General features: G+C 38.1%; 1 protein-coding gene across 1 annotated transcript in view; it reads left to right on the forward strand.

Moving 5' to 3' along the window:
* The window catches only part of Atf6 (activating transcription factor 6), a 168,200-nt gene that overhangs the window by 85,826 nt on the left and 58,689 nt on the right, over nt 1-23,685 (forward strand). The window contains exons 15-16 of the mRNA XM_055624367.1: nt 1,744-1,811; nt 3,133-3,244. Coding sequence (XP_055480342.1) covers nt 1,744-1,811; nt 3,133-3,244 — 180 coding nt within the window. The remainder of the gene's footprint in view (nt 1-1,743; nt 1,812-3,132; nt 3,245-23,685) is intronic.

The raw sequence follows: 23,685 nt of genomic DNA on the forward strand, positions 1-23,685 counted from the left end.
GACACATTCCGCTACCACACACGCACATACACACACTCACACTCATGTTCAAAATGAGAGATAAGTTCTCTATGGAAAAGTAAAGCTAGGTAGAAGATTAGATTTTAAACAGAAATTAGTGGTTATTTTAGATTGTAATCACTTTATAAAGAAATTCCACTTTAGTAAGGTATTGTATCAGAGTAATTAACTCTAGCTGTTAGATTAGCAGGGAGGGAAAATAGCAGCATGGATAAATATCCCAGTAAAACTAACAGACCAAAAAAATAAAATGTGACACACATACACACCCCTCTCTCAGTAGCTTGTATTTTTACAGCAGGAATAGAAACAGCTCTGCAGTTTATAGATTACAAGAAACAAAGGGAGGGCCAAGTAGAGTTATATAACTATGTTGTTTGTTTGTTTGTTTGGAACAGGGTCTTAGCAGGTAGCTCTGGCTGGCCTTATGCTCAACAGAGATCCATCTGCCTCTGCCTTCTGAATGCTGGGATTAAAGCTAAGGTTTTATACTGTTCTAATATTATTGTAAGGTAGGCTGTGGTACATGACATGTGACATGGATAGTAGTAGAGCTGTATATATTATTTTTTCTTATACATACATAGCTATGTAAAGGTTAATGTGTTAGTGAAGCATAGTAAGAGACTATAACAATAATTTATAACATTTACAGCAACATACTGTAATAAAACCTCCAGCATCATTACTCTTGAGCTTGAGGCCATTATTCAGTTAAAAGTTACCTTTATACAAGAACTTCTGTAGCATGGCAGTTGATCTGAGGATTGAGGTGCCTACTAAGTGATTAACATGACAGTAATGTATATTCATGGATATATATAAGCTAATCATCAGCAATATCATCATATAGGGCCCTTGCTGTAGAACCAGAAGTTGGAGACGTCATAGTCATCTTTGTCCATTGGTTCCATTTACCAAAGAAATTTGTTTTCCTTTTAAGCATTTTGTATTTGCTTCTGTTTTAATATTTATCACATTTTATCATCTTAAAGAACTTTTCCCCCAATCATGCCCTGGGCCTCTTAAAGGAAATCAGATACCTAATTTTGAAGCCTTTATGTAAAGATGTATATATGAACAACAGTAATTAATTACAGGAGATTTATGATTAAACTTATTTATATATAAAATATACATATTGTTGTAAAGGAACAATAAAGTCACTTTCTAACATAATAGTAATAATATACCTTTGAATTCTGATTTCTTTACAAAATTCTCCTAAATATTAGCTTAAAAGTACAGGATAAATGCCTCGTGAAACAGAGGTTTCTAGTGTAGCATATGTTAGCCACTGATGGTTCCGTACTAAACTGTTCTCTGTTCTAAAGAGTGGTGGCTTAGATGCCTTTCATGAGATGTAGCCAATAGGTGTGTAAGGTGTGAGGAATTTGTGTTAATTTGGTCAACAGTGGAAATTTTGTTTCATTTTGAGCCCTTCCTGTTTCTTAGGACTTTGTAACATAATGATTGCTGACCAATATCCGTTGTTATAGGGGCAGTAATATTTGTACAGCTTGGTCATAAACTCGCGCCGGACTGACCTTTCACATTAGTTCTGTAAACTGGTGGAAAGCCTCAGACGTCTTAGTAAGACTTCATAAGCTATATTCTTAGCCTACAGTGTGACCTGAAGGATTCTAAATAACAAATCCAAGTCTGAGTCGGGATGGGGAGTTTTTTGTGTTATTTCTTAAACCTTTTTTTTATCTCTTCCAGGGTGCTCTGGAACAGGGCTCAAGTTCTCAGCTGATGGCTGTCCAGTACACAGAAACCACCAGCATCAGGTAAGATGTGGAGGCTCTTGGACAAAGAGCTTGACCTCTATTTTAGTGAAGTTGAAACTCATGCCTCCCATTTGTTCTCCTCTGTTACTTTTATGTCAGTTTAAGTGAACGTATACTACCAACTATAGCAATCCCAATAAAAAGAAGCTCTCTTAAATCTCTTAAGTACAGATTTAGTCAGAATGTTTTTCAGCCGTAATTTTGCTGAAAAGTCTAAGTACTCATTGCTTTGTTGTTCTTGATTTTTATGTGTTATTTGTTGCTTCTCTCCTTCTACCTTACTTATGCAGGGCTACTCTTGTTTCTGTTACTGTGAACCCTGAGCCGGCTGGCCCTCAAGCTTCCAGATGGTTCTCCTGCCTCAGGCTCTCATATTGCTGTAGTAGTGCTGGGAGTATTGTAGTGTCCTTTGATCTGGCTTTTTAAATGTGGATTCTGGGGATTGAACTCAGGCCTTTAGGCTTTTGTGGCAGGTATTTTTACCTGCTGAACCATCTCCTCCACCCTGGCTGGGTGCATTACAGACATCTTATCTTGAAGCTTATGTAATAATTCAAAATGTATTTTATATATGAAAATCAAGAGTTTTTGTTTTGTTTTTCAAAGTCATGAACTAAGTGGTAGAACTAGACTTCAGACCCTGTCTGTTTGGCTTAAAAAAAAAAAATCTTTGTTCTACATAGCATTACAGGAGATTTTGAGAGATTCTGAAGAGTGTCCTCCAGTTCAAATGTCATCATCAAGGCTAGTGTAACCTGGAAGGAAAACAGTGTGGGAAGTAATGCAGTCATGACCAGGAGGCTAGCTGTCCCAGGGCAGAATTGTAGTCATAGCTCATTCTGACTTGCTCTGTGAACTAAGCAGGTTAATACACCAGGTGTGAGTCCCTATGTTTGATCTTCCAGCACTCAAAACAACAATAGCAATAAATAGAAACATATCATGTGCCTAAGTCAAATATAGCAGAACATTGCGTGGTACCCTATAATTATATGCCCATTAGAAAATACTAGAAAGTAAAAATTGTTAAAATGCTACTCTACTGTTTTGGTTGAAAGAGATTCTTAAGATTCAGATGTGAGCTGGGTGCAATGGTGCATGCCTATAATCCCAGCATTCTGGGAGGCAGAAGCAAGTGGGTTTGAGGCCAGACGTGTCTACAAAGTGAGTTCAGGACAGCCAAGGCTACACAGAGAAACCCTGTCTTAAAAACAAACAAAACAAAACAAAAAAGATTCAGATGTGGCTTTAGAATGGAAGGACTTGGGAAGACTCAACACATTTAAATATTAATAATATTTTCTCTCTTCTTTATCCGTAGGAATTCTGGGAATGAGCTGCAAGTGTATTACGCTTCACCAGGAAGTTACCAAGGCTTCTTTGAAGCCATCCGCAGGAGGGGAGACACGTTTTATGTTGTGTCATTTCGAAGGGTAAGTTCATTTTGAGAGAATAAAGCAAACATTTTGAGTACCTGTTGTATACAAGACTCAGACTGGGGTAGACAGGAGTCAGTGACATCAGTGGGGCAAGCACAGCAGTGTGCGTGCTGTGATGCAGGCCTGACCTGGAGCTCTACAGCATTTGAAGAAGTTGAACATGGCCTGATGGCAGACTGCGTATTGTATATGTAGAAAACATCCTGATTCTTACTCCTGGTCATGTAGCTTCACTGTTTGTTTCTAACCAAAGGAAAATAAAATTGGAAGTGATGTTTCCTACTTGTGTGTTTTAAGCCATTGCCTACAGACTTCTGAAGTGTAGGCTTCAGAGAAATCATGAGCCGATTAATTTGTCAACTATGGAGTGTTTAGATTTGTGTGCCCAAGTTTCTTTGTTCATTTTTTATTTCTTCTCAAATGTTTATACTTGTTGGTGAAGAATGTGTTAAATAATCAGCCAGGTTATACAAGCAAAAATGTTTATACTAACATTTTTGAATGTTAAAAATATTAGGCCACATGAAAAAAAAGCACAGCCGTTTACAGCCCATCTGCTATTCTTATAAAATGACAATATGTTCTTCATAGACTTTCCATTTGACACTTCCTTAGAGTGCTCTACACTAACCAGGAAAACAGAAGTGATTGGAATTCCTCAGTGATTTGCATACTGCACTATTTATTTATTTAAAAAAATAAACTATTTTGTTTTAAATTATGTGTATATCGGTATGTGCACGTGAACATGGTATTACTTACTGTTGCTGTGATAAACCGAGGCAACTTAGGGAAGAAGTAATTTGTTTGCACTTATGGTTCAGGGGGTAAAAGCTCAGGGTGATGGAGTGAAAGCAGCAAACAGCAGGTGTGGTAGCTGCAGTAGGAAGCTGAGGGCTCATATCGCAAATCACAAGCACAAAGCAGAGAGAGAGAGAAAGAAAGAGGAGAGGAAGAGAGAAAATAGAAATGATATAAATCTTTAAATTTTCAAAGCTCACCTTCAGTGACAAACTTCTTCCAAGAAGGCCATGCCTCCTGAGTCTCCCCAAACAGTGACATCAACTGGGGACCAAGCATTCGAATACTTGAGACTGTGGGGGACATTTCATTCAATTCTTTTTTTTTTTCCATTCATTCTTGATCAAGTGCATTGCCCTCAAAGACCAGAAGAGGGTGTTGGATCTCTTGGAGCTGGAGTTCTAGCCAGTTATGAGCTACCTGAGTGGGTGTTGGGAACTGAATTCAGGTCCTCTGCAAGAGTAATAAACGGTTCTAACTACTGAGCCATCTTTCTAGCTGCCTAAGTCATTTATTTTTAAAGAAAAGACTATAGGTGGAGTATGGTTAGAAATAAGTATTTACTCACCGTAGAATGGAATGTTCTCAATAGCTGTTGTCACTGTCACAGAAATTGTCAGTTAACTAGTGAACTTTTTGAATTAAAAATCTTTAGTGGCTAAGGGTTTGGGAATACTTTAGCTGTGGCTTCTGGTGATCACAGCCTTGTCATAAAATCCCTATGCTCATCTTGTTCTCAAACAATATATTGCTTTACCAGCCTCATAGTGCCCTTTGAGTAGCAAGGGGCCAGCTGACAACAGTTTCATTAAGACTCATGAGAACTAAGGATTTGTTGTTCTTCTGATGCAATGTGTTTAAGGGTTAAGGGGAAGTAAACCTTTGGAAATTGGTCTTGAACTCATAAGGACCTGATGGGTGCTGCCACGAATGTGGTACTGGACTTACTACAGAAATATATTTTTAATCACTAAATAGCTTTTTAATTGTTAAAAATAGTTCAAGATATGCCTTCATTTGACCAAAGCAGTATAACATACAGTAAGGGCAGCAGCTGTCAAGCCATTTGTTGAAATCATTGTTAATAATGTTTTTCTAGGGAGGAGAACAAGTTACACACACACACACACACACACACACACACACACACACACGTGCACACATACACACGTGCACACACACACGTGCACACACGCGCGCGGGAAGCATAGAGAAAAAGAGAGACTATATGAATATTAAAGGAGACTAGTTATTTTTAATAAAGAGAATGAATTGTGCTTTTAAAAATATAAGAATTACATTTTTCCCACATGGGCATAAAGCTCTTTCTCATTATTTTGCTGTGGAAAGTACTGTTGGAAAATTATTGATTTCTCCTTCCATCCTTTGATGTTCAGGTAGTTTAGCTAAGAGTCTGTCATGCATTCTGTCTGTATCTTTCATCTCCTAGTTATACTTTATAATCTAGCATTTTATATTTAGAAAAAAGTAAACATAAACCTGCAACATCCTTTCTCCGTTCTCCCCTTTCTCTTTCTCTCTCCCTTCCTTCCTTCCTTCCTTCCTTTCTTTCTTTCTTTCTTTCTTTCTTTCTTTCTTTCTTTCTTTCTTTCTTTCTTTCTTTCTTGTGTTAACAGTAGGGAAAGAGAAGTTAACTTTATTGCATTGGCTATAAACTGTGTCATGAGACAGGAATTCAGCCCTTAAATACCTGGATTGCTCATTTTTCTCTTGCTAAAATGAAAATACAAGAAGTAATGAATTACCTCATGCTTGGCCTTTTCTTCCATATTTTGAAATATGAAAAAAAATACTTTCCTAAAAATTTCATTGAAAATCATGTGGCAGAAGTAGGAGGAGGCGCACTTTGTTCTTGTTGGATTCTGAATCCCATTGACAGAAAGGATGGCACTGGACATTCAGAAATAGGGAACTTGTGAAGTCCCAAGTCTCTGCTTAGCATGAGCCAGACTTATTATGAGGCCAGTTTTCTTTTACTATTGAGCAAATACTTAGCCAAATACCTTAATAGCCAAAGAACATGTGGGCGTTGATTGTCCAGTGTGTACCATTATTTAATAAACCAGCCCCTCACAAACTTTCACTTCCTCATAGCCCATACTCCTGTACCTGTTAAGGTCTTTACTGTTGAAGCTGGTAACATTATTATCTTGAAAGCAGACATGGTTTTGGGTAACTACTGAGTTCCTGCTGTAGGTCAGCAAGAAGGAAATTGTGACAGGATAATGTTTTGTTTCTTTAATTTTTTTTCTGCATGTTTTTGCCTCTAGCACAGTGGGCTCATCTCTCCTTGTTGAGTTCCAGGTATTCATAACTCGTTTTCCTACAAGTGTTTTTTTTCTTCTTTTAAACTTTTGGTATGATTTGGATTGACAGGGGTGAAAAATAGCTTTACTCAAACTTCCAAGGTACTTTGAATTAACTATACATAAGTAAGGAAAAAGTAATTAAATTGATGTTTCTTTATCTTAATGTGTTTGTATAATAGTTGATTTAGGGGGGTATTTGAGTTAAAAAAATATAAGAAATGAATTCAAGAACATGGACCAGAAGCAGACACTCAGAAGATTAAAGTTAGACAGGAAATTGGTCCCTGAGAGGGGTAAGGAATTCTGTGACTAGCTGTCATCCTAGTGAACTGAAGTACTATCTAGAGATGCTTCTTTCTGAATCAGTTATATCTGGAGAAAAATTTTTATATCTTGGGTCAGTTTTTCTTTAAGAACAGGTTTTCTTGCTAGAGAGATAATCAGTTAAAATGCTAGAGATAAAATGCTTGCTGTGTAAGCATGAGGACCCGAGTCCAGGTCCACAGCATTCATTTAAAAGCTGGACATGATGACATGAAGATACAGGAGGATCTCTTCAGCTTATTGGTCCATTGCCAAATTAGCAAGGTCTGCATTCAGTGAAAGACATTGTCTCAAAAAAATAAGGTGGAAAGTCATTATGGAAGACACCATGTACATACAACCCCCCCCTCCCCAGTACCATTAGCAGAGCGTGGGAGGCGTGAGAGAAAGAGCAGGTCTTCCTCACATATATATGTCTACTATTCCTATTTATTTGATTTTCCTTTTCCAGTGAGATAGTACATACATTACTTTGGCATTTCTTTGGTTCATTTTTGGTTTTAGTATCTGTTCTTCACATTAAAGGTTAACATGTGTGTCTTCTCTGTTTCAAATGTATGTGCACTATGAGGAGGGTCTGAGCTTCAGCTATATGCCTGTCTCAGAGATGTTTTACTCTCTTCCTCCAGATAGTTCCATATTTGGAGGTGAATTTCATGCCTTGATCGCTTGTAAAACATACATGAGCACATTGCATGTACATGCTGTAGAATGTAAGGATTACCTCAAGCTACAGGGACTTAGTATTTGATGTACAGGAATTGAAGAAGCTCAGGAAAGTGGCTCAGCAGCCAAGTAGCACCTCGATTTTAATTGAGATGGTTTGCCATTCCTGCTTCAACAGCAGCACCAGTAGTTATACTGTAGTCTATTTTATGTATGGCTGAATCAGATTCCTCCACTATCAGACAGCTGGTTACTCTACTGTATGAAGGACTATTGTGGGGTCTTGGCTCATGATGCATGACATTTATTTGTAACCAAGAAAGTTGGGTTGTTTTAATTCTCTTCTTTTGTAAGCCTGAAACTTTGTGCCTAGGGCTGCGCTGAGAAAACCTGAACTAGCTGTATGCATGCCTCAGAGATGTTAGCTTGCTTATGCAGGCCCCTCAGCCTCCATAACCTTATTATAACACGCTAGCTTTATTATTTAAAAAACTTTAGTTTATGTCAGTTCCTGTTTGTGAGAACGCCAGCTCTCTTCCTCTCATCCGTTATAAGCCGGTTAAAGGCAGGAAGCAGCTCGTACTTGTTATTTACTAACCTGCTACTCAGCACAGGGCCCGCCCCTGAGGGCCTGTTGACCACAGATAGTGTAGCTCTGCTTCACTGTGTTGGGAATGTACTGTTCTTCATGTGTTCCCTTTACAAGGTACTTTTCCGTGTTTGGCATAAAGAGGTGTGACTGTTTTACTGATCTGAGTAACGTAAGCAGTGCTGACGCCAGCAGTTTAGGTGGTGGCATTGGCTTCTCCTTTGGACATTTGTGGGTACTGCAGCCAGAATTACAACAGCTTTTTCTTGTTTCTAATCTAAGCTGTCAAGGTCAAGAAACTACCTGGATGAATTGCTTACAGCTTTTCAGTGTCATCAAGTAAAACAAACTTACTCTTACTCATAAAATCTTTGTAACAGCATTTTGGAGTGGATAGGTTGTTGCAGACCTGTCTCTCCTCTTATTGTGAGCTTGGAGCTCCTCTTATTGACTTATTGTGAGCTTTGGAGAAGGGTTATTGTCTTATACCAGATTTTGGCAGCACGCTGAAGGACATGAGTCAGAAACTTAAAGCTTTAGACAAACTGTAGGAAATGCTTCTGATGATTGCAAACTTGGCTTGGTGGTGTTATTTATGCAAAATGGTTGCCATAGGTTAATTCTCATGGGATCACAAAAGCAATTTATTGCTTTAGTCCATACCTATATTAATTCCTAATACATGAAGGATGGCATATTTTCTTAATGTGTATTGTTTATATATTAAAAGTTTAATTCCGTATACAAAGCATATTAAGTGATTATAAGCACGTGATTACACACAAAACAATTGTACATGTATATATGCTAGTGTATATATGTTAAGAGGTAAAGTAAACTAGTGTATAAATTTTGCTTTAAAAAAATGCTGCTCTTTTGTTCCTGAGATCTTACAGCTTGAATATACACATGCATATACACTCAGGGGTCAACCATTTTCTGTCTTCATCTCTGTGACCTTTCAGGCCAAACTCTAGTTGGAACAATGTGAGTACATGACCTTGCATAGTAATTGTATTTTAGAAAATGTCTTATCTCAAAAGAGGGATAAAAATTCTTTTTTAAAAATCTCTTCCTTAGGATGCTTTTGTCTCATTTTGAGGTTCTTTTAAATATACTTTCATTCAGGTCTTAAGTGCACTAGAAAACAATAGAGCAGAATTACTTAAGTATCCACTTCACTTAGGTTTACTTAATTTTTATATCAGCAATGTTATTTTTGTAAATCTTTTAAAATTTTTATTATTCATAAACTGACATCTTTAATGTAGATAGACTTTGTAATTTACAAAGTTGTTTTCAATATATAGGTCAAGGAAGAAGAGTTCAGGAAAGAGGTAGTCAGCAGCATCAGATGTTATAGGGTCCTCAAAGTGAGAAATGAAAATGCCACTTAGCTTTATAAGCAGAACTCACAGGTGACTGTGATTACATTTATGGTAGAGTAATCAGAAAGGGCTCTACACTAGAAATGAGAGAGAGTATGAAAGAAGGCCAGTAGAGTGTTTGGTTCTGGTGGTACTGAGTAGAAGAAATGATAGCGTGGGTGTAGCTAAAGTGCTTGCAGGCACTTTTCAATAGAGAGAGACCACTGCGCTTGGTAAATGTAAGCACAGTTATGTTTTGTGCTTGACAGATGATCTGGAGGAAATGAAGCAAGGCAACGCAATGTTTGTTCCTCATCTGTGTTAATGTTTTTATGTTTAAAGCAAAGCACAGAGAAAGTTGAAGAGAGTTTTTGTTTATTTGAAGCAGAACTACAAAGAAAAAGAGCACATGGAATTAAAACCAGAATAAAAAAATGTTTAAAGTGTTCCTGAGATATCAGAAGTCTTCCAGGTCATGAATGAAATAGTTATTAATAAATGAGAAAAAGTTTTTAAAATAAAGTTGCCAGGCAGTTGTGGCACACTCCCTTAACCCTGGGCAGAGGCAGGCAGATCCCTAAGTTCAAGGCCAACCTGGTCTACAGAGTAAGTTCTAGGACAGCTAGGGCTACACACACACACACACACACACACACACACACACAAAAAAAAAAAAAAAAAAAAAAAAACCTAACTCAAAAAAAAATATATATATATATGGAGAGAGAGTTATTAGAACTGTTTCTAATTAAATTTGGGTTTTCCTCATATAAAAGCTAGAAAACTAGCAAAATACCTTCTGAACTCATTTTATTTTTCAACAGTTTGGTATAAGCTTTTGATGATGTCATAAAACTTAATTATGGAGGAAGCAATTATTATATTATTATAGGAAACATCTATGATTTATGACTAAGTTCGAAAACAGTCATGTTATTTCCATTTCCTCCGTCCACATGCAGTGACTTGTTCACTTTGGACTCTTAGTTGTTTAACACCTTCAGCAATGTTAAACCTTCACATTTATTTCCACACTGTGCTGCTAATACTCTGAAGATATTGTTTGAACAACTGAAGCATCTTGGTAGAGTAATCAGAAAGGGCTCTACACTAGAAATGAGAGGGAGTATGAAAGAAGGCCAGTAGAGTGTTTGGTTCTGGTGGTACTGAGTAGAAGAAATGATAGCGTGGGTGTAGCTAAAGTGCTTGCAGGCACTTTTCAATAGAGAGAGACCACTGCGCTTGGTAAATGTAAGCACAGTTATGTTTTGTGCTCACCAAGAGCCAGCAGGATGGATAATTAGCTAGAAGTTGGAGCCTAGCATCTAACTAATTTATTACTTGACTGTTGGCTTCATATCTATTGTCTCTGCTATGGTATAAGTACATTGAGCGCAAAAACCTGTCTTAGTTGTTTTTCTATCTCCACGACAGAGTACTATGCCAGGTGTGTAGCACATACTCAGTAAAGAATAAATTAACAAATTAATAAAATGGATTCCAAGTCCATCAATTTGATACTATCTTTAAATTATTTTTCCCATCACTATAATATGGTAGAAAACATGTGATAGAGCAGCTTCTTGAGAGTGTGTGTATAGCAGCTGTGTGTTAGGGGTAGGTGCACAAACATACGTATCCACAGGAGTGTAGAGGCCAGAGTCAATGGTAGGTGCCGTCCCTCAGGCGCTGTCCACTGTACTTTTTAAAACGGGCTCTCTCACTTGGTCTGGAATTCACTGATCAGGTTGAACTGGCTGGCCAACAAGCCGCACATCTACCCCACACTCCCTATGCTTAGGCTGGATTACAAGCACATCCTACAGTGCCTTACTTTTTATTTTTATTATTATTAGAATTTTTTTCATATAGTATATTTTGATCATGCTTTTTCCTTTTCCCACCTCTTCTTGGATACTCCTCACAGATCCACTGAGCCAGTGTTCAAGGGCTGAAATTCCGGTCTTCATGCTTACATAGCAGAATCGTCACTGGCTGAGACATTTGCCCAGCCTCTTCTTGAGCATTTTTATCAGGGTCGTCTGTGTCCCATTGACTGTAGAAATCAGTCTTTCAAAATAAGTGAACACAAATGCAGTTTTACATGTCTGAGATCCATTTTGCTCTAGGGAAGTTCTAGTAAGATCTTCATGTTTGATGTTTGAGAGGCTAACCTTGGGAATATGTAAATGGAGGTGGTTATTTTTCAGAGATTTCTGTATCATTTTAACCACCAGAATGCCTAAGCCCAGGCTGGTTAGTCCCGATGCCTCTCTAATGTGTCTGTGGACAGGACCGTGTAACATTTTAGTCTCTGTGTAGCTCTTACTTTGTTTAAAAAAAATAAAAATAAAAATTTGCCAAGTTAAATTGCACTATTTTTTTGGATAATTTATCTAGAGTAGTCTATGTTTGATTATACAATGCCTTGAAATAAATCTCTGTAGAATGACATTGTCGTTGTATGAAGAACACCTTGTAGAGAAACAGCACAGGTAGAGCAGAGAGAACAAGCTCTTCAGGCAATTTGATGATGACAGTGGAGTTTTAGGCTAAGTCTGTTTTGCAAATTGGCTCTTAACACTGCATTCATGCAGCTTTATAAGTCTGAATTACTCAGAAGAGCATAACTTTCTTCTTTCTATGCCTTTTCCCAACATCTGGGCTTTAGTCTTTCTCCAACAATTCCCTCCTCATCATGTACTTCTTTACTTATCTGCCATGCTGGTGACTTCTACGTCAGTTTAACTCAAATGACATATTTTGTTGTTGTTTCCTTTCTCTGCTCTACCTTCCTCCTCAGGTGGCTGCCAAGATTTATAGCTTGCTTGTCCTGGGGTTTTCTTCAAATTTTAATAAAAATTTAGTTAAGATCCAAGAGTAAGGGTACAGAGGGGACTACCTTGAACTGAAGTTGAAAGATTTGGGGTGGGCAGAATTATTTGTTTGGTATAAATGGTCACTCATTTAAGGGAATATGTACAGTTCAAAGAGCCATTGGCTCCGACTGTAGACCTTGAAGAATGGATAACTAAGCTTTTTTTGTTTTTAAAGTGCTTTAAAGATTATTAACGTGGCTCATTAATACCAATGGGAATATGGGATCTTCTAGAAAGAGTTCAGGTTGGGGTCGAATTGGACTCTGGACTGTTGTAAGAGGTGGAGCCAACAAGGAGACTGAAAGGGAACAGGCCATAAACCTGGACGCCAAGAGGGGGACTTGATCAGGGGAAGGGATAGTTGACTCACATACTGCTGGGAGTCATCCATCTCCTAGAAAAGAGCCTTTAGTGGTGGAAGTGAAACTTAATGACTAAGGACAGATTAGGTCTGGAGAACAGTGGAATGCTAAGAATTTGCATATCAAAGGGTAAAGGAAACAGAAAAGTGGGGTTTTGCTTTGGTTTTCTTAAACTGTAGACACCACAATGTTAAAGAAGTGAACACATCTCTGAAAAAGTGTAGAATTCTGACAAGTAGAAGAATTACGCATGTGTGCATGCGCAGGCCTTTCTCTGTGTCTGCGTGGCCACATGCATGCTATGGTGTATGTATGGAGATCAGAGAACAACGGTCAGGAGTTGGTTTTCTTTTTTCATCATTTGAGTCCTGGGGATCAAACTCAGATCATGGAGCCTTAGCAGCTCCAGTTCCTTTTATGTTGACATTTTGCTGGCCCTTGAGTTTATTTTTAAATATAGTGGGCAAAGTGTGGCTCAGAGTTTACTTTTTGCTTGTAGAAATCCAGTATTTTATGACCTTCAGTGCTGGGTTTTCATCCAGTATGTCTCATCTTTCTTTCTTTCTCTCTCTCTCTCTCTCTCTCTCTCTCTCTCTTTCTTTCTTATTTTGTTTTGTCTTTTTGATTTTGTTTTCGAGATAGAGTTTCTTTGTAGCCTTGGCTGTCCTGGAACTCTGTAGACCAGGCTGACCTCGAACTCACAGATCCACCTGCCTCTGCCTCCCAAATGCTGGGATTAAAGGCGTGTTCCACCACCACCCAGCTCATCCAGTATTTCTTTTAAAGAAGAAATACTTGTTTTAAAATTGCAAAGTCAAGATTAAAAGTTTACACCAGACTGCTGGTTGTCTTTGGCTTGGTAAGTTTGTACTGTTTCCTGGAGTTTCATAAAAGGATGTTTTGTGGTTAATTCCTTCAACCTCAAGTGTCTAGTCTTCAGACTCAACCAGTGAAGTGTTATTTACGTATTCTTTGGAAATATAACATACGGAACAGATAATTGCAGTAATCATGTAATGGGCAGAAGTGTAATACTGCCAAACCAAATTTCTAGAAACCAGGTTAGACAAACATATACAGGTTAAGAAATGCTTGTAAAGTAAGAAAAACTAAAAATAAGGTCCTTGTAGGAGCTATCTGCTACTCTCCAATCTATTAGTTCTTTGTTTTCCTTAATTTATTTTTAAGAAACTTCATAACCAAACCTTTGAATGTTTAAAATATATATTAATATATAGTCCTTCTGTATAGTGGTTTAAAGAATAGGAAAATAGTAGGATATAGTTTAATGTATAGCATTGTGCAGTCTTGTGGACAAATGAGAACCTTTTCACTGCTTTTTCAGTCTAGTGAAAAAAGAATTCTTGGCAGCGGCTGATGTAGCATTTTTTGGTAGGTAAAAATGTAACATGAGGTCAGAAAAATCTGGATTTTAAGGCAGTATTGTTGTGCTTATAAACTGCAGGACTCTGGGAAGATCCTGTTCAAAGCCTCAGTGTCTATCTCTAATAGAGTAATAATAATAGTTACCTTTCCCTGGGTTGTTAAGTTTAAATAAGCGCTACATCTAGTACTGGCACAGTTCTGTTCAATACCTACTTATTCCTCTGTCATGTGGGGGTGGGGACAGGGCTTAACCTTTGGAGCAGGGCTACTAAACGAAGAACCTGTAAGTGGCTAAGACAAGGCAGAAGTGTTTGTTTTCTTTAGAGTTAGCAAAATCATTTATGATCCCTTCCCTCTTAAACTCCGCAGAAAGATTCATTTTTATTATATTCTTATTATTCATCACCAGACTGAAAACTGGCCTGGTATTAAAACTACAAGATATTTTACAGCAGTTGTGTTGAAGGTATGCTCCATTACATAATTAGATTAATAAATTTTTGATTGAAATAATTTAGTTCAACTCCCTTTCAGGATTTAGAGGAACGGGATGCAGAAATTTAAAAGGAACATCTCTTTCTAAACAGCTTGTGGGAGCTGGTACTCTCTTTCTACCATGTGTGTCCTGGAGACGGAACTCAGATTCTCAGGCAAATATCTATGCGCACTGAACCATCTCTCTGGTCCAATTTTAAAATTATTTTAAGTATTTCTTGTGCTAATTCTAATTCAGTATTCATTTTACATGTATACAGAAATGATAAAACTAGTTTAAAAAAACTAAGTGACAATGGACATGTTCTAGCTGTTTCTATGAATTTTCAGGTTGACTACATCTATTTGAATGCATTTAGTGACATCATCTGGTCTTTTTATCCTGACATTAGGTAGAAGTCATATGACTAATGTGTCCTGAGCTCATCCAGATGAGTACACAGGTCATTAAGAAGATTTAAAAAGTTAATGAGACAACTTGAGTTCATATTATCAAGTAGTACATCTGTTCTGAAGAATCAGCTTCACTTGTGCCTGATGATTTAGGGTCTGCTTTTTAGTTATAAAATGTTTGTTTTAGTATAGGGTGGGGATAGTTGAGTTGGTAAAATGCTGTTCGAGCATCCGATCCTGTGCTTGATCTGTAGAGATGGTGTAAAGGTGCTTGCTAAGTGTGATAACCCCAGCCTGAGACAGGAGGATCCGGGAGCTCACCAGCCGGCCAGACCAGCCCGACTGCTGGGTTTCCAGCCAGGGAGAGACTGTCTGAAAAGGCAGAGCGGATTGCACACGTGAACAAGCACACATTACACATGCACACAAAGGGCCTGTGAGGCTATAACTACCCTTCATGGTCAGCCTAGTTCCTGTGCGTTACGGTTCCTTGTCACATGAGAGCCACTCTCATTTAGAGTCTTTTGCTGTTTGTGTCGCCTTACACGAAGGAGAATACGGTAGTAGCTATTAATATTTACTACGACCAAAGAGGTGATAACATTTAAAATCACTTCAGTTTTATGTGCAGGGTTCCTACTTTTAAGTAAGTTTTTCTTTTTTACCTCAGTTTTGTATGCTGTATGCTTAGTTTTAAAATGTAAAACAAGGAAAATACATATTTTCACCTACTGCAACAGAAATACTAATTTTACTGTGGCGCAAACATCTCCAGGAAGTGGAATTATGGTGGGAAATATCACCCCATTTCTGACGATTGGTCAATATTTTGTTCCTTTTTAAGAGAAAAAAAATGAAAGAAATCTTCAGAGCATCAAAGATACTGTTCTCACAAAACGTATATTTCCTCACATCTCCTGAAGAATTGGTCTTAATTTTCAAACACCTTTATCCAAGTTGTAACTATCTTTTTGAGTAATTGCCATTTATTTATGTACATGTTTTTTAAAAGCTCTTTTAACTGCAGCTGTCCTCAGAGTTATTATTTAATGAAGTGCTGTCGTCAGTTCTGCTCTCATGCAACCAACAAGGTATTTGTTGAATAGCCACATGTTCCTGCCTGTTCTTTCAACAAAAACATTCATGTGTGTGTGTGTGTGTGTGTGTGGTGAGAGAGAGCACACAAGAGCACACTTGCATTTTTAGACATTTATGTTTTAAACACAGATACCAAGTAAATAGGTAAGTGGATAGGCAATAAAATATTAGTACTAAGAAGGAAAGTGAGTAAGAAGAGAATTGTGAGTGATATTTGGAAAATTATTTTTTTTCAGATCATGGCATATAATTTTTTTGGCTTTGACTATTTTTGCTAGTAATATTTTAAAAAAAGAAATATAGGAACTCTATAAGGAGAGCAACAGAACCAAAAAATCTGGGCCCAGGGGTCTTTTCTGAGACTGATATTCCAAGCAACATAGAACCCCTGCACAGATTTGGCCCATGGCAGCTCAGTCTCCAAATGGGCTTCCTAGTAAGGGAAACAGGGACTGTCTCTGACTTGAACTCAGTGGCTGGCTCTTTGATCATCTCCCCCTGAGCTGGGAGCAGTCTTACCAGGCCACAGAGGAACACAATACAGACAGTCCTGATGAGACCTGATAGGCTAGGGTCAGAGGGAAGGGGAGGAGGACCTCCCCTATCAGTGGACTGGGGGAGGGGCACGGGTGGAGAAGAGGGAAGGAGAGTAGGATTGGGAGGAGACGAGGGTGGGGGCTACAGCTGGGATACAAAGTGAATAAACTGTAATAAATTTAAAAATAAACAAAATTTTAAAATAGATGAAAAACAACAACAAAAGGAAATTAAGAATTGTATGTGCAAAGAAATCTGAAAATCCAGCTTCAACTAGTAACTGGAGATATGTACAGAGAACTCGCTCTATCACTGTTTTATTGTGGTACTAAAGCCTATACAGCTCAGGAAGTTGGCGGCTCTGGAGGAGCTTCAATGTGCTGCGCTGCCCCCTGCCCCCCCCCACACCAACCTGTTCATGGAGTTGCAGGTTGTTAGTCAGCTCCAGAGCTTTAACGCTTAGCCATTCTCCTACATCTTTCTCTCTTAGTCATTCAGAATCTTGTATTTTTGCCAAGTAAAACAAGTCTCATACTAATAAGCTATAAATAAACAGTAGGAGCATGAGTCCCAGCCAGGGTCACCCCTCTGCCCATGTGTACCTCTCTGCTGCTCCCTAGTATGTTCGTTTTGCCCAGACAACCAGTAATGTGTAGTTCCTGTTCTACAGACCAGCTCTAGTAAGTGAAGGCTGGTTTTTTAGAACTAAGAAATAGTGTAATTAGTAGTGCTCTGGCATGTTCCCAGAGTCAAAGCAGAATGTGGACCTCTGTGTCTTTCAATGGAAGAAAAGAAAAACAGAAAAAGAAAAAGCATCCTTACTTTTTCTACAGAAAGCCTTAAAGTTCAGTCTAGAAGGTGTCTGCCAGATTTCTAAAAAAAACAGTGTAGCATAGCTCAGCAGTTCCTCAGGGGAAAATGAAGAGCAAGATAAATTGCTTAAAAGTCCAATCTCTTCTATGAGTCAGCTTCTTCCTGATAAAATTTTATCCTATTTTGCTCGTTCTTTACTTATTCAGTCCATTTTTCATATATAAAAACAAGAATGTAAAATTTTGTTTTCAGGGAAGTGGTAATAGTGGGCATAAAAGTGACTAATCAAACCAAAATTACAACAGTGTGGTAGGCTGTAAAAAACATACATAACATAGAATGCCTGAGATTATACGTAAACGAACAGTATTTTTTATATATTCTCTGTCCTTACTATTATATGTAAGACATTCCATCTACTCCGTCCAGCACCCTCATGAGGTAGGTCTCCTCTTTCTCCTCTTCTTCCTCCTCCTTCTCTTTTCCTCCTTTCCCTCTTCTCCTCCTCTCTCTCTTCCTCTTCCCCTCCTCTTCCTCTTCCTTCTCTTTCTCCCTTTGTTGTTGGGTTTTGTGGTTTTTTGAGACAAGGGTTTTCTGTGTGGCCCTTTTTGTCCTGGAACTCACTCTGTAGACCAGGCTGGTCTTGAGCTCATAGAGATCCACCTGCCTCTGCCTCCCTCGTGCTGGGATTACAGGCATGCACCACCACGCCTGGTGAGGTAGGTATTCTTACATTCCAGCTTGCACCAACTACACTAACTTCAATAAGAGAACAGAAGTTATCAAAGAGTTTAGATTTCAGAAGGTTGAGGAATGTGAGTGGGAATATTAGCTTTGTGGCACTTCTCACGAGAGGAGCCTGTGTAAATGAGCAGGCTCTCAAGCAAAGTGGCTGGAATGTAAAGTGGATTCTGGAAAAGAAAACATGGCAGAATCACAAAGAAACTTGTGGACCATGCTTAAAGAATTTGTCTTATATCGAAGTCAGATTTCATGAATAAACTGTTTACTTCTAAAGGAAGGAGTGTCTCCTCCATGCTTGACTTACATATACCAAATGCATGCAGAGTAAACAAATTAAAATCTGGACGCACCGTATTTTGGTTTTGCAGCCCTAAGAATAAAACAGTTATGTAAGTCAGATAGAAATAACATTGTAAGGCTGGAAACTAAGTCCATGTGAATTGATGTAACACAACTGTGTTTAGAGGCAGAGTCATACTAGTGCGAGTGACACTGTCTGGCTCCAAGCACTCAAACATATCCATACTGTTGATGCCTCTGTACTAACTTAATTCACCGTCTTCCCCCCAGCAATTGGTTCCCCTCTTTACCTTCCCCCTGAAAATCAGCAAGACAAAAATGCTTATGTCTGTTTGAGTTTGGTTTTTTTTTTTTAAAGGAAGTGGGAAAGGATTATCATACCTAAAAGCCATTTCACTTAGTCACTTTTTCTGAATGGGACTTTTTCTTCAGGAGTTTCTTCAACAGTGTGTTTTCCAAGAATGAAGCCAGGATAAGGCTTGGTTGATTATCCAGACCTGACTCTGAAGTTGCCACAAAGGTTATTTTCTAAGCAAGAAGTATTTAAATGTAAATCTGAGGTTTTTAACCAGAATTTTCCTTTATTTTTTTTATTTCATTTTTATTTTCAGATTTTATTCTTGGGGCTGGGGCATGTGAGCATTTGAGTCTGAAAAATGGACCTCACATCGTCAGGCTTGGAGGCTAGCACCTCTACCTGCTGAGCCACTGCACTGACCTCAGCCAGCATGTCTTCACCTGAGATTTAAAATATCTGTTCTTATATGATACAGCCACCATTTCTATTTGTTCCTTTTATTCTTTAACTGCTAAGCCTTATGCATTCTAAAATAAGTGTTTGTGACTCGTGTTAGATTTTCTGAGGTGTATCAGTATTTGTTTAGAAAGCACCCAACTTCTGGCATTTGTTTGCTTTTCCTTTACTTTGTGCATGTCACTTGAGCGACTGAAAAGAATATATTTCTCCATGAATAAGGTGAAATAATTGCGACATAAAATTGTGTTTTAGTCACTTAAATTTTCTTCTGTAAGCTTGTTTCTAGAAAAATGTACTTTAGACTTTTACTTACCCTTAAAATAGATATGACCATTTGGCTCTTCTAACCAATGTAGATTAGATTGATAACCTGTTTTAGGGGAAGCTTTATTTTCATAGTAAAATCCTGAACTGTAGCAAGGTAAAGCAAGTTTATTCTTCTTATAGCCAGGCTCAGTTATGTTTAAGCAGCAACAGCAAAGCTCATTGCCTGAGAGGAGGACATCAGCCTAGTCCCAGTCTTCACTCTTGTTCCCTCATTTCCTTTGTAAGGCATTGTGTGCCCTTCAGAAAAATGCCAGGGACTCTACAGCCATCTGAATGTTAGGCAGGCATCCAGTTGTGACCAAGCATGTAAGGGACAGGGTAAGTGAAGTCTGGCGCTGCTTCATTTTTCATCCAGTGTTAATCATCTAAGCTTTAGAATACCTGCTCTTTATATGGTGTAGCCATCATCTTTCACTTGTTCCTTTTACTCTTATACTGCCAAACTATATGCCAGATTGAGATAAATTGTCCCTAATCCCAAACATGCCTTTTACTAAGAAAATATACAAGTCCTTTGTAGTTAAAGATTTCTGGTGTTAGCGTTTCATTCCCTGTCCTAACACTATATCATCCTGAAATGGTGGTGGAATGCTTTTAAAAAGCCCTACTGCAACAGTTTGTCTCTGGAACTTTTCTTTTCTTGCAAGTGGTTGGAAAGCTTTTATAGTAACAAGCCTACTCTAGGAACTAGTGTTGAAACATGATGCCCAAATATGAATCATTTGCCTATTATTAGTACTGAGTCATAAAGCCCCCACACACACACTTTTGAGACAGGGTCTCACTTTGTGCCCCTGATTGGTGTTGGTGAGACTGGCCTCACACTCTTAGAGATAGATCCACCTGATTCTGCCTCCCAAGTGCGGGGATTAAAGGCTGCACCACCACATCTCAGCTTTTTAAAAAGACAAGCTGGGAGATGGGGAGCAGAATTGAGATTTCTTTATTTAAAGTAATGTGTGTGTTTATGTGTGTGTGTGTGTGTGTGTGTGTGTGTACATGTACACCAGTGTGTGTGCGTGATACTTGTGTGGTTATCAAAGGACAACATTTAGAACTTGGTTTTCTCCTTCCCCCTCAGGCTTCTGAAAAAAGCACTTTTACCCTGAAAGCCGTATCACTGGCCTTTTTGTAGCACAAATGCTTCTAAAATATAATTGGAAACTCCACAGTGATTTATCTGGCTTTAGAATGCTATGAAATATCTTCCTATGCTTGTTTTAGCCAAAAGACCAATAAATGATGAAATAGCTTTTCAAAACCATGTAAGTAGAATAGAAGAGCCTTGGTTTTGAAGTTCTTAAACTTTTGAGCATAGAGTTGTTTCTAGATTTTTTTTTTTTACTCAGTTGACTGTAAAGTCTTTTTTTTTTTTCTCATCAGAGTTGTTTTCTAGAAGTCTTATGAGAGTTACATATAAAATTCATACAAATAGATTCAGTGGGTAAGTAGGTAATAAGTTTAATGGGATTTGCCGTCTTGTTTTCAAAAATTTCAAAAGGACTCTCACTGTTCAGAAATTTGTGTTATATTATAACCCAAAGCTTTTACTTATATTGAAGGGTGCATTTGTTTTTATGTCTTAGTAACAGCATGCTTGCTTTGGTAGAGGAGAAGGATTTGTATTTGTAACTGTTTTAGTGCTGTAATGTCATCTGACTCCAGATTCACATAACAGTGGAGATGTCCCTTTCATCCTGTTCTCCAAAGATCCTTAAGCTTGTGTTCCTGGCTGTGAGGATGTTTGTCTGAGGATAGTTTTTCTGTTAGAAGAAGGTGGAGATCAGAGAGGCTACAGGATATACACCTAGAAGACTGGGACATCGCTCTGCAGCTACCTTTGCGCGCCACGACTACCTTATCGTCTCTCTCTGCAGTCATTTTGTTGCTGACAGTTTATCGTCCTCTCCCTCAAAGCCTTTCATTCACCCTCTAAGACGTACAAAAAAGCAGCCACATTGCCTTCAGCTGAGCAGATGAGCTGTTCTGGCTGTGTGATTTGGTGTGAGGAAGGCTTTGCCCTCCTGTCGATGCATAAATGTTTCCAGAAGTGCTAGTGTGCATTTGCATATAGACATCTTAAGAACTGTACTGATCTCTTTGAAAAATGACCTGATCCAGCTACAGGAATTGCCCACCCCTGTTGTCTGAATTACAGAACTGTTCTTATAAGAAGCACAGATACCTACCTGTTCTGAGCTGGAATTACTTATGGGACACTTCATATAAAGATTTCATTGTTTGTGCTTTAGTCCACATAAGGTTCGGTGATTATTATTGTTTTCTTTCTTTTTTGATGACTCTTCAAGGCCAACAGCTGAATTTTGCCATTTAAACTTACAGTGCTTCACTAGTAAGCTGATACAGTGTCTTTTGTGTGGAGAGTGTCAAGTGGTATTCTTTCTTATTGGTGAAAAACTTGCCTGAGTTTATGAATAGGAATTGAATCTACAATCAGGAGAATTTGATTCCTTTCACAGTTTGGCCATATTAGCTTTACAGTTTCATCTCACTTTTTACAAACTCTTACATTAATGACCATGTTGCAAATATATTTGCCTCAAGTGATACTGATTATAAAGTGTATTTTGCAGTTTCTTGGTATAGTTTCCACTTTATATTTTTGAGACCTAGAAAGGTATTTTACCCTTTTTACCCTTATTTTATAGTGGAAGAAATGTCATTCCTGAAAGCTCTCCAGCACCCCACCATTCATTTGTCACTTAGCAAGGTCCAAAGAGTGGAATTTCCTCCATGTTAGGCTGCTGTTCTTGCTGCATTTTACTACTTTCAAGCCATCAGTATAAGAAATAAAATTATAGTGGAAGAATCCCAGAAATAGGCACACAAGTAGAATTCAGTGAGCTAATCTAACATTTCCTCCAGGGATAGAATTTTGTTCTGTGAAATTGAGAAGCATTAACTAAAAAAAAAAAAAATACTCTGTGGAATTTTTACCCCAGTAATGACTATGTAAAGAATCTTTGCATAATAATGGCCTCTAAAACTGTAAGGTAACTTTACTTTGTTCACAAAGTGTTCCTTACTAGGGATGGAGAGGTGGCTCAGTACTCCGCACTCTTGCAGAGGCCCCGAGTTCTGTTCCCAGCACCCAGGAATAGCAGCTCAGACTGCACACACTTGCGGCAGACACTCACACGTGTAAATAAACAAAATAATATTTAAAACGTCTTGGGTAAACAAGCCCGTGAGCTCCCGTGCACCACAGTCCAAATCCTTCTGAGTTTTCACATCGGCAGTGTTCTTCACGTGGGAGGATGGTGCTGGGGGAGCACTTGGGGATAGATAGACCAGGAGCTGCAGAGTAGGAGATTCTAATTCACTAATATATAGACTTGAGGCCACCTACAAGCTTCTCTCCAAAACCATGCTGAATGTAGTTCATCGTGGCACCTGCTCCCTAGAATAATGTAGAATGGAGGAGGAGAGCAGAGGACTTGTAGTTTTTGTTTATAAAAAAAAAAAAAAAAAAAAAAAAAAAAGCCTCAAAAGGTTAGGGTTAGGGTTTTTTTTTTTTTTTTTTTTTTTTCCTAAAAGACACTTATCTTGTAAAGATACAGTATCTTAAATTTAATTAATCCTGAGATGTGCTATAAATGGAAAATACTACTAGATTTTTTAAACTTTGAATAAATAAGTAAAATATATTGAATTAACATAGATAATTAAAATTGATTTCATCCATTTATTTTTACTTTCCTGTTGTGTACATTAGAGATTTTAAAGTACTGTTTGGCGTATGTGTATTAATAACAGTTATTATTAATTATATATTTGTTGTCTATAGTTAACAGGTTTCACAAGGACATTTCTTCTGCTGTGTGTTTTCACCTCTTCCATACTTTCCCTCCGCACCCTCACTACCCCTTTCCTTCCAGACAATCTTGCTTCTACTTTCATATATATGTATATCCTGTACATATATTTCATACCTAGATATGATCTGTGTATCATATCTAGTATCCTAAAATAAGAAAAAATACGTCCTTTTGAAATTTGTTATTTAGGTTGATATGATGTCTAGTTGCCTCTCTTTTCCTTTAATTACATAATTCATTTTTTCTGAATAGCTACATAAGGCACCATTGTTGCAAATATGTGTCACATTACCTTACCCTGTTAATTTGTTGATGTGCACCTCAGCTAGTCCCATACCTGCCGCAGTAATCAGGCATGTGCAAGTGTCTCAGTGGGATTGTTGACTTGGAGTCCTTTGCCACGTTCAGGAGTGGAATGCTTCAGTCAT

The sequence above is a fragment of the Psammomys obesus genome, unplaced genomic scaffold, assembly GCF_907164565.1.
Source record: "Psammomys obesus unplaced genomic scaffold, mPsaObe1.curated_primary_1811, whole genome shotgun sequence".
NCBI lineage: Eukaryota > Metazoa > Chordata > Mammalia > Rodentia > Muridae > Psammomys > Psammomys obesus.